The 12,119-nt window shown below is 37.5% G+C and overlaps 1 protein-coding gene across 2 annotated transcripts; it reads right to left on the bottom strand.

Annotated features, from left to right (window-relative positions):
• Positions 1-1,806: 1,806 nt before the first annotated feature.
• Positions 1,807-11,172, bottom strand: LOC121883738 (adhesion G protein-coupled receptor E2-like). 2 transcript variants are annotated; one of them, XM_042392205.1, is made up of 19 exons: positions 10,247-11,172; positions 9,785-10,153; positions 9,169-9,619; positions 8,904-9,029; positions 7,616-7,762; positions 7,466-7,503; positions 7,051-7,131; positions 6,562-6,591; positions 6,303-6,465; positions 6,087-6,200; positions 5,557-5,732; positions 5,264-5,476; positions 4,966-5,169; positions 4,549-4,790; positions 4,371-4,437; positions 3,300-3,391; positions 2,990-3,149; positions 2,708-2,773; positions 1,807-2,589 (listed from the first exon to the last, which is right to left on the bottom strand). In XM_042392205.1, exons 4-18 carry the CDS (start codon positions 8,986-8,988, stop codon positions 2,723-2,725), a joined length of 1,863 nt encoding a protein of 620 aa, XP_042248139.1. In that variant the 5' UTR covers positions 8,989-9,029; positions 9,169-9,619; positions 9,785-10,153; positions 10,247-11,172; the 3' UTR covers positions 1,807-2,589; positions 2,708-2,722. The 2 variants fall into 2 exon arrangements, with proteins under 2 accessions (XP_042248139.1, XP_042248138.1); XM_042392204.1 differs by having other exon boundaries at positions 9,785-11,172.
• Positions 11,173-12,119: the final 947 nt, after the last annotated feature.

Raw genomic sequence — 12,119 nt, 5'->3', positions numbered from 1 at the left:
AAATAATTAATTTTTAATGTGCTAGTAGTAATGTCTGTCTAAAATGAACAAAACATGACTCATGTAATAAAAGCTGATTCTAATGATTTACCTACATAACATATATCTCTTTAGAAGCTAAAAAAGACTTTGATAAAACACGTCTAAATGATGTTGCTTCTCCTGTCAAAAACTTATTACAAACTGAAAATTGATAGTACCTTTTGAATTGAAATTTTTAATTTTCTGGGAACTAGTCTAATAAAGTACTCTCAGCTAATAAGTTTGGAAATACTAGCGCATCAATTATATGAAAATATTAATTCACTCACCCAAAAGAAGTGAGGCACAGCAGTTCATTGTGTCAGATCCCACGTCAAATCTGCAGATCAGTTCTGAGTATCCGAGATTTAGATTGTAAAATTTGCACCAAAATTTGGTTATAAAAGGTTTGGTTAAAAAAAACAATGCAAATTAATAAACACGTGGTATTAAAGGCCTCCTCATTAACAAAGCAAAAGACAAGATCAGAGGAGGCATGAACAGGTTCCACTTAAATTGTGAAGGACGCCAGTCCTCACTGTGGTATACCTATAAATTTTATGAGCACAGCAATCAAAACTTGCTTTTAAAAAGGAATAGTACAAGTGTGAAGAATGCAAACTTGCTGACTCATAATATGAAAAAAAGTGAGCCAAGCTGAGGGAAGAGAAATCTGCAGCCACCAAACAGCTCTTTTAATAACATATGCTAACAGTGGAAAAAACATTGATGTGTTGTGATGCATGACGGTGCATCCATTTTAGGCTTGAAAGGTTGGGAAAGGGTGTGTAATTGATGTATGTAGGTTCCACATGACCCCCATGCTATGTTGTGTTACAGCATTGTTTCAGTGTCCTTTTCTGATTCTACTTTCAGCCTGTTTGTCAATTCGGATTCAAGTTTGTCAGAGTCGTACTCTCTTACCATTTAACACTTCGATAAGTTCTCTCTCCCTAACTCTTCCAGCTTTCCTTGTGACAAGTCATCTGGAATGCATTCAATTTTTTTACTGATTCACAATTTTGCTATTGTTTTTATATTGGAAACAATGGAGGTGGAGGCTGCACCAGCTCCCTGTCTGCAAGTAGCTTATGGAAATTTACATATATCTGGTATACCATAAAAAAGGAAATAGTGATTAGAAAGGGGCACCTACACACTATATATGGCCTCACACCACACAGTTTATATAAATTTCTGATTAAAGCCATGTTCACATTTTAACAGAAAAACAAGACTCTTGCACTGCAAGTGCTGTTTGCTTGGCTCAGTACAGGATTCTTGGGGAGATTGAGGCAGCCTTACCATTAGTTTCTAACTATTTGCAAGTTTTCTAACCTTTTGATCTGTTTTGCGAATGAAATGACATTTTCAAAGACTCACAGGCTGCAATAAACACAGTAGTGAGATCTGAGAGTGAGGGCTGATATTTTACCCACCAGCTGTTTTTTTTACTTTGGTTAGTTATGAGTGCACATGAAAGTTATTTTTCTGCAATAATATGAACACAGCTTGAGTTGCATCTTTCAGGTCAGGTCAAAAACATCTGAAATTATTGCCACACATTTATATACAGAATACCACAGAACTCATAGCTGAAGTATAGGATACATATACTATATACACATAAAGTATATACATGGTACATATAGTATATACATACTACATGAGAAAAGGTGCGATGCCTATTTATTAATATTGGAAACATTTCTATGAATAACTGGAAGAACTCAAAAGTTTAATTTTGACTCAAAACAACACAATAGACAAATCATACAAACTATACAAATGAGTTCACAAAAATACTGTGGGTTTTCATAGCACAGATCTGGAGCATTTATTCAGAGATATGAGAAAACACTCCTGCACTCTTTGTCTGGGAAACATGGGAATTGCCTACCAGATCACAGTATGTTCACATGAATGCAAAGCAACCCACTTGTGCTACGCAGAGTAAAAACAAGTAACTTTCCTTTACACTGATGTTAGCGAAAGCATTTCAATTCCATGTGTAACAGATGAAACAGTTGTAGTCGGAAAGGATGGACATCTGATTTTAGCTATTTGAAAGAACATCACGGAAGTAGCTATTAGCCTTGTCAAAAACATGCATCTATGCAATGTAAAGATCAGTAGTTGATATTTTTCTTGCTGTTGTCCAAAAAGCAACATACTGACATGCCTATGCAGTTCACATTCCTGGATGATGGAAAAAGTGGTTTATACAATGGAAATAATGATGACTTTGTATAGTAGTATAGTATAGTATGTATAGTATTTTCTGCATTGTTAAAAGCTTTTTCTGTTGTCTCCAAGTGAACATCAGAAAATGGCACAATAATTAATAGTACAAAGAAGCAGTCATACACATATACATTTAATGACAACAACAATAATAAAATAATGACATATGATGGTTCAGAGTGGACATGGCTTTCATTCATCTTCATTGTCTTCTATCTCTCTTCTGTCATAGTCATTTCATCATCATTAACCATCTTTGTTTTTCCCACTGTGTGTCTCTTCCTCAGCTTTGTCCAGGTCCTCAGAGAATGATGGTACATCTTTCTGTTGAAATACATTGATCATATTCTTTTCATACGCCATTAAAATAGGGGGGTGGAGTTGCATGCAACATTACACAAATCATTAACTTAATTTTTTTCACTGTCTTCTAAAAACTCACCACAGATCCTTCTTCTCAGTTCTTATTGAAAGAACAGGTCAACCATTTCGCATACTCCGCTCTGACCTAGAAAATACAATGAAATAGAACCACTTTAGAGTTAGGTTGTACTTTTTTGCAGACATAGTGACACTCTCTTTCTACTAAACACACAAGAAAACACTATCTCAAAGACAGAGAGCTGTTGTTGTTATCAGTAGTAGTGACAACAGTGGTCGTGGCAGTACTATATGAATTCAACATGTATAAGAGAGCAGCTTAAGGAGAGCGGAGTGAGTCTACCTCCTTGTTGAGCAGACAGTGGACGATGTAGAGGAAAGTGCCCTGCTGAGTGTTGAGAACTATGAAGAGGACGTGGAAGACAAGGTTAAACTGGAACAGGCCTAGAATCCAGCTACAACCCACTATGACAGACTGGGCCAGGATCTTGAACATAATCAACCTGCCAACAAAAAGACAGAAGGATTTTTTTTCTGTTTCTATCATTAATGTATATTAATGTATACAATTGTCAATTAAAATCACTCACCATTAGTATCATTTATTAACTATTTATTAAGAGAGAAATAAACCAGAGAGCACACACACTCACTTTGTGTCTTTGGACTGCGAGACCTCACTCCTCATGTTGGCCAAAGTGGGTCTCAGAGTCCATAAAGTAGCACAGAACAAGATGCAGTTAAGCTGATAGAAGAGACATAATTAGAGTGAGTTTGACCCATTTATTCCACTAAGAAAACAATTTGAACATTAACACTCTGGGATAGTGATGCACGGAGCAGCTCTGATGTCATCCGAATCTGCATGTATGCATAAATCATCCACCCACCACCCACCTGAATGAATTATTTTCTCCGATTTAGAGCCCGCATCCGATCACACAGTACCATTATTTCTCAGTGGGAAATATGTAAGTGTGATGATATGCTAACATATTACACTGGCTGTAAATAAACATTTATTTAAAGTTGAAGTTCCTCCCTACACTTTACATGATGTGCTGTCTCTGTGTTATGGGTGTATAAATATGTAGAGGTCTGTCTGCAATGAGGCGATGAGTAAAGTTTTAGCTCAGTAATCAGCGCAGTCGTCTATGATCCGAGAGAGACTCCAGTTCAAGACTCGGTGTGGGGACCTCCTTCATAAGGTAGTTTATTGAACACTTATTGTAACAACAAAAAAGTATTTTTGTAAGCCTCTTCCCACTTTTATCCGTATATGACATAATGCACCCAGCATTTGACTCGTCATGGTTAAATATTTCACTAAATTGCTCCCACACTGAACTTTTCTGCCCTTCCTTTTCTTTGTTTTCAATTCCTTTTTTAATTTTGTCTTGGATCTTTTCTTTGCCTCCATTGCTGCTTAAGACAAATAGACCCCACAATTGGCGTAGTAAGAGTCTAGTCTGCTAATTCATGCCTGACAAAAAATGAAGCTTTAAATATGTTCACGTTTTAGTGAATGTGATTAATATTTTCCTCATTAATGATGTATTATTTCATCCACCTGCAACCCATCTGCTATTAAACAGAATGTTAATTTTTATGACTCGGCCCCAACCGATCCGCCAATTAATCATTGTGCCCGCAGATATGACTGTGATCCGCGCATCACTGCTGTGGGATAAAGATTCCACAGTATGAAACACTAATATACTCACAGCCAGCAAAGTAATCACTGGTCCTGTTAAAGCCCATTTGAAGTTAAGTTTTTGTGGTAGCCAGCACCTGAAATTTAATCACACATTACACACCATTATCCAGTCTTATTATTAAGTAATATTCCATTTAAATACATATACATTGATCATTCTGTGTATCACTGTTTGTCCTACTCACACCCCTGCCTCAGTGGCACCATATCCATCAGAGTACACCAATGCAGAAATACCCACAATCACAAATGGAACACCGTAGCCAATCAGATAAAGAAGCGGCCAGGGGAGGCCTTCGCTCTGGATGACCTGCATCTTGGAGAGCCTTCGGACCAGCAGGTAAATTTGTAGGGCCTCCAGCTTCATCCACACAAAACTTGCAATAACTAAGAAGTGGAGTAACCCTGTCACAACAGTGCAGACAAGCTGTGGAGACACATAAGGAGAAACTAATAAAAGGCTTCTTTCTTTCATTCAAGCCCGAAACACCCCCAGCTGACAATGGCTAGCTTCCTTTTGGTCACGTTTAATACACATGTCATGGTTCATGAGGTATTTTTTTAAAGCAAAAACAAAAATCTGCATCTTAGTGTTACTGTACCTCATGTTCAACATATCTGTCATTCCACAGCAGCAGCAGATGAGATAAGAAGAGGCAGAGGCAGAGGTGAAGACGGGCTGTGTTGTTGATCTTGGGGTTCCAGCTAAACAGGAGGAAGGTGAGGATGGCCAAAGCAAAGAAGAAAAGTCCGACAATCACACAAATTCGGTTCAGCCATTCCAAGAAAGGTTCCTCTGATGGAGGCTGAGAAGATACGACACACAGGCAATGATCAACCTAAGTTCAGGTATGGGAACCTGAAGTGGCAAATGCACATTCACATACGAATCTATAATACCTCCCCTATCTGCAGGATGAGGGCAAATGAAGAGAGATGGGAGCAGCTGCACACTGTGACGTTTTCACTAGAGTATGCAACCAAGCAGCCCTCTTCTGACCAGCGCATTGTAGTAATATTTTCTCCTTTTTTTTCACCTCCTTCTCCCATTCCTGTCTCCTCTCTTTTGTCCTCCCAGTACACACAGGTCACCAAACCAGACTTGGGTAATATCTGATGAAAAGCAAGGCATGTGTTATCTTAAAATGTATTTGTCTCAAAAAGTAGAGATGGATAGATGGATTGAGTAGCACCTTCTTGTGTCGGATGGTGAAGTTGACAGGCTTGGTCAGGTTGGTGTTGTTCATTAAGGGTAAGATTGCGGTGATAACATCTGAGTACATCTCTGTCCTGTTCTCTGTTTCAAAGTATTTATTACTCAGAAGAATCTCCATGCCGTTTATTGTCATGAGGGCAGCAGCTGCAAAACCTGGAAATGTCCACAGGGAGGCGATAAACACTGCTTTACAGTAAAAGGCCATATGAGTGTTTTGCATGTTTTAGCCCATATCACACCATTTTCCACAGTCCTGTGTTTATATGTGAATGTGTATGTCCTAACCTCTAGGCAGATGCTGATTTTCTGATCATTATGCCCCTCAGCACACAATGATAATGTACATTTTGGCAACATAAAAGTAGGTTAAGTCTGTACAGGTTGATTTTCCTACCATAGTGAAATGAAAGAAACCAACTGCAGTGCGAAAGGTGGGAAAGACACAGTGAAAATGTACATGATTTGTAGAATATGAGTAAGCAAAAAAAAAATTGAGCTCTCCCTTACCGTTGTTGTTTTTTGCCAGACTTTCCAGGTTGATTTCCATGATGTTTCCTTTGGCTGAGAGAAGAGAGTTGTTTGCATTGTTGCTCCCAGGCCCAACAGTTTCAAGAGTTAAATCTAGCACACATATGAGAGTTACAATATCAGTATTTGGTATTTACCCATGTAAACATACAGTAAATGTGGACTGTAAACTACAGTAAGATGAGCATCTCTTACCCACTGTTGAAGTCTTCACAGTTTTCCTGGTTTGGTTCTGACCTGGCTGAATCATCGCAGAAACTAGACGGTTTGAGATGCTCAGAATCAGACTGCCAAGCTCCCCGTCTCCTTCACTACTGACCGTGATTGAGCTGGCCTGTGGTCCAACACCTGCCATTTGCTTTAAGAGCAAATATATGTGTAATGAGCAGCTGACCTGGCTGATCGTGCAAACACAAAGTAGTATAAAAACTTCCGACAAAAAGTGCACAAGTACCATAGATACTGAGAGGAAGTTTGCCACAGTCTGAAAGAAAAAGGTAGGGGAAAGAATTATGTAAATGCAGTCGTAGTGTCATCCACACTTAAAGTGCATCAAAGTTGATGTAAAACCGGTGCTGTACACTTTAAGAGACTAATGTAAGCGGGAGAGTATAGAGTTCTCCATCTTAATGAAACAAGTTAAAGCTGGCAGATTTTAGCAGTGGCTGGTGCCCTTCTCTAAAATTTCAACTGCATATATTTAAACTGACCAAAGCATCGGATGGATTGCCATGAAATTTTGTACAGATATTCATGGTCCCCAGAGGATGAACCCTAATTTCTTTGGTGATTCCTTGACTTTTCCTTTAGCTTAAGAGAATCCAACTATGCATAATGAGTCAAATATATGTAGTTGCACTTTAGATCTGTCATAGAAGGAATTACATTTTGTGTTTTGTAAATGTTTCTAAAGCAGAAGCACTTTTCTGTTTTCTATACTGACCTGTTCTGATATAATGATGCCTGCACTGTCTTTAAGTTGTTGGTCCATTTTGTGAAGGAAAGCGATCTCTTTTGTCTCGCCCTACAACAAATTCACAAACTTCAACTTAAATGTTAGTAGCTGAAATTTGAATAGTGTATAATATCCAAACTATGGCATATGTTGACAAATTATAGTAACATTTGGTCAACAAGACATAAAGCAAGATGCCTACTCACATTACAGGTGTAGTGGTTTAGTGCATATGTGTGGAGAATGGCACAGGCAAGATTTGTACTCATCTTTGGCTTGTTTAATTTTTCAGGCTAATTAACTAATTAACTTAAAATAAGAGTGATATATTGTAGATATAATGTTATTAGCATTTGTAAAATTGTCCTGTCCTTGACAATTCCACCCAGCAGGCAATACATACCTCTAGGGGTTCTATCACATCTAGAATATCCTGAAGTCCTGTTGAATTATTGTAGAATAAAATAAAATTAAAACACATGTAAAGGTCATTGACCACATCAAGATATGACAGCATACTCTTTATAATGTATATATTGCATCCTAAGCTTACCTTGACAAAATGAGACCCCTAATGTCCACAAGATTCCAGTTGAAGGGTAAAATCCATCTAGACAAGAACAAGAGAAGGTCCCCGGTACATTTGTGCACACAGTTTGGTTACCACATACACCCGGTTTCTCATTGCACTCATCTATATCTGTAGAGTGAGAAAACATATAAGTTAAACACATAGTAAAATGTATGATAGTAAAGTCAGACTAATAGTGAACAGTTGTACGCATTTTGACATCAAAGTACACTAATACGATTTGGCAATGTAAACTACGTAAAAAGCTGGTGACGCCTGTGAGTTCAATTGTGCACGTGCAGTACTCAAGCATCAGCGTCTAGCCTGCCAAATAGCAAAAGAAGAAGAGTTCGACCAATCATAGCACCAGATTCATCCCCCCCCCACTCCGTGTGTGTAAAAGGAGGAATGGGCCTGTGGACAGCTGGGTGTGTGTGTCTGTGTGTTGGCACTCTAGTCTATAACTTTGCCTACTCTAAGAAAATTTCAAGGAAAGGAAATACCCCCATTGCAAATTTAGTCCAATATGTAAAGAGGGATGTGATTACTTCTACAGTTTCAACAGCCATGTTCATATTCAGCCTGCATTGTTATTAGGTCATCATACCATTAAGCCTACCTATAATGACAACTGTTGTATTAACCAGCTCTTAAATATTTATTTCACCATAGCCACAAAATAGTCTGTTCAGGCTGGTTAGGGTTTTACAGCTACAATGTCATCATCTTTTCAAATTAGCTGAAAATCTAATTTTCAGTCAAAGTCAAAGTCAAATTGGCTTAAAGTTTGATTATTGTGGAAGTGTAAATAGTAACTGTATAAATGCAGCAGTAGTGGTAGCTTAGTGTGTAGCCTGAGTGAAATCGTAGGCGATGTTTAGAGAAGTGATAAATGGACTTTGCTGCATGAATGCAAATGATGCACTGTTGTGCGAATGAATGCAAATTGTGTATAGTAGTTCACTGTGTGGACAGCAGCAATTTGCATCTGATGCATCTAGGTTGGGGAAGTAGTACTCAAAAAATTCGTCCAGGCTTGGCAGGTCTGGTAAAGTTACAGATTTCAGCTATAACTGTGAGACTTTTGTGCACATTTTAAATACACTGGTTTAGATTTTCTTCAAGAAAAACACGCTTTCTGGCAAAGAACTCTGAAGTAAAAATTAGAACTGCATTTAGTAATAGCTTAGAGAACATGTAAAAAAAAAAAAAAAAAATTACAGCTAGTCCTGATTATGTGGTGATGTGAAACATTACTATTGTAACAGACCTTGGCAAACAGGAGTTGCATCGGGTACAGTGTGGTAACCTTCACGGCATTCACACGTGTAATTTCCAAGGTTGTTGTAACACATCCCATCATCACCACAGACATTGTCAAGACACTCGTTAATATCTTAGAGGAAAAAAGAAAACACTGTAGTGTAAACCTCTACATACGCCTGGTACCTAAACAAATTGCAGCTCATCAGAAAGACACAAGTTTGAGATTGACAATGAAACACTGAGAGCAGCACATTTTTTTTAAATGTTACCTTCGCATTGGTTGGACTTTCTAGGTGGTAATGCTGGATTTGTTGCATTGAATCCAATCAGACAGGTGCAGATGTATGATCCAATAGTGTTGGTACAATTGGAGTAACGACCGCAGATTCCTGCAGTCCTTTGACACTCGTCAATGTCTGCCAAGAGATGTCACAGACATGATTTTAAGGTGGGAAATACAGTACATGCTCACAAAATGCAGACCTTAAGTGTGCATGAAGCATCTTAATGTATCTCCAGCTGAAAAAGATAATTAGTGTCACACAATCCTATTGTAATTTACAACAATTACGATGAAATTAATGTACTTACCAACACAACCATATGAATCTCCTGTGGGTAGGTATGTTAGAGGGATTTCATACCCAGAAATGCAAATGCAGCCTGCGCCCTTACACTGAGCAAGTGGTCCACAGGAGTCTGGTTTACAACCACTGTGATCTAAACAGAGATAACACACACACACACAAACAAACACACAAGTGATATTCACGGTAAAAATATAAAAATAGGTCTCTATAACTGCAGTTTGCAGCATATCATTGAGTGGGACTTGTCTACACTTAAGTATAAAGAGAAGGATGACAATGAGTAATCATGCCTTACAGGTCACAAAACCCATACTGCTGAGTAGTGGACTTGATGGTTTGTAGACATAGAATCCTCCGGGACAAAGGGCCAGGCTCATTTTAATAGTGTGTTTCTCGCACGCTCCAACAAAACCATGAGCAATCCCTGTTGTTGGAGTTTCAGATTCAGTTTTTGGATATTCAAATGCAACACGGATGGTATATTTGGTACCACCACGAGGGCCTTTATAGCAACCCCAAAGGACTGTGTCTCCACCAATCCCTGTGAAGCGCCACCACGACCCAACAAGATGTTTATCATCCTTGGGGTAGCCTGGGAAGGACGTTGATTTAAATTCTAGGTTGCGCCATGGTTCAGTTATGTTTGTGTATCCATCACAAGAACCTGCATGAAACAGCAAAATCAATAATAATGAACAAAAATGTTATTTCAAATATAGCCAGAATTTATATCTGAGGTTTTAAACATCGTCCATACCAGGAGGAAAAACACAATGGCCAGGGATGAAGAGTGATCCTATAAAGCACAGAGTCAAAGAAGAGTTATTGCTTCTAAGAAGAGCAGTCAGCTGTTGAAAACAGTTCTTCTCAAGATAATGTGTACAATGAATCTGCACAGAAGCACGATTTCAAAGTCTAAAAAGAATTTAATTAAAAATTCAGTGTGATTTATATGCAAAACTATAATAAAAAATAGTTCACTGCTGAACTGGTAATGATGATGTTGATGACGAAATAGACATACCCTTAAAATCGTGAAAAAGCCTTAATTATAACAGAATTTGTTAGAAAAACACTGTACATTATGAAAATATGTTGTTTTGTGTTTCAGTCTATTTGGTTAAAAAACAACTCAAAAGCACAGGTACCCTGTTAGATAGTAAAATAAGAGGGCAGAGGGATTTAGCAGGGCTATACTAAGTGGAGGTATATGCTCTCTGAGTGTTCTCTTGTTTAATTCAGTGTAATAATTAATTATCGGTTATATGAAACATTAACTTACCCAGGAGAAATGAAAAGGCACAGCAGTTCAACATGACAGGTCTCACTCCACAAAATATCAGTTATCACTGTTTAAGCTATGTGCAGGTACAGTACCTTCAGAAAATTTGCAAAGCATCCCAAAACATTTTTCATATTTGGCACTGTTACGAAACACAATGCAAATTCACTCCTTTGTGATGGAAAAGCTTTAAGAGTAACACGAAAAGACACAAGGAAGGAAGAGTGAGACACTGTAATACATTTACATGACTCTGAATATAATGGGTTGGTAAAAACCATGTTACATGTTACAAAATGTACTACTGAGCTTTACAAAGTCAAAAATAAATATATTGTTTACAGAGAGAAGGTGTTCCTCATAACCATAATGGAGACACAATTAGCTTTAAAATTCTGTACTTTTCATTTTCATATTTAGAATATATATATTTTTTTGTTATGTTGAAATTTTATTTTATATTAAATAGGTTTTTGTCAAACCAAATCATAACTGGTAAATGTCAAATATGTGGTTAGGGAAATTCTTTCAAAAAGTAATGTTATTGGACAAAGTAAACATGTTTCAGTGGCTGTGTGTGGCTGAAAATGTGTTTTGCTCAGTTGAGGCTGAAAAATAAACTGTAAAAAATGTGGAATCACATGCACAAATCTGTTATAGTTACTGTGGATACACAGAGTGAAACACCTCAGGAGAGAAAGTGTGTGCTTCGGCAGGACATAATTTTGGCAAATCACTGTTAAAAATAGTTGCAGTTTATGGTGTCACAACACTGGGGTTAAGATCTGGTTAGGTTTAGGCACAAAAATCACTTGGTTACGGTTAGGGAAAAATCATAGTTTGGGTTAATGTCAGAAGGCATACTGCAGTAAGATGATGGACCTCAAAGGAGTAAGATGAAAGAGATTATTTCTTGAAAACATATCATCTAGAGAGGACCTTATGTGGCTATCACCATGTAATTATGTAATTTATATTCAGAATAGACTAATTAATATAGCAGCAAAGTGTCACAGGATATTACCAAATAAATACATAAGGGAACATCAGAACAGAAGGGAGAAAACTAAACATATTTCAAATTACTAATTTCAATGGAGAGTTATTGATTTTTTTTTTTAAATTCTAGCAAATCACAGATAGACTGAAATGACGGACAAAATTTGATAAGAGATGTATATTAAGGGGACTTTGTAGTATACATGTTGTTTTCAAATGAACTTTTCACCATGCAATGCCTTCCAGTAATCGCACCTGCAATAAATACTACCTCTGTGAATGTCTTTTCTCACCTAAATTTACACTGCAATGGACAGAATATAAGATACAGCACATCTGTTTTGTTTAT

This window comes from Thunnus maccoyii, chromosome 18 (assembly GCF_910596095.1).
Source record: "Thunnus maccoyii chromosome 18, fThuMac1.1, whole genome shotgun sequence".
Classification (NCBI taxonomy): domain Eukaryota; kingdom Metazoa; phylum Chordata; class Actinopteri; order Scombriformes; family Scombridae; genus Thunnus; species Thunnus maccoyii.
This window is presented reverse-complemented; position numbering and strand designations above follow the sequence as displayed.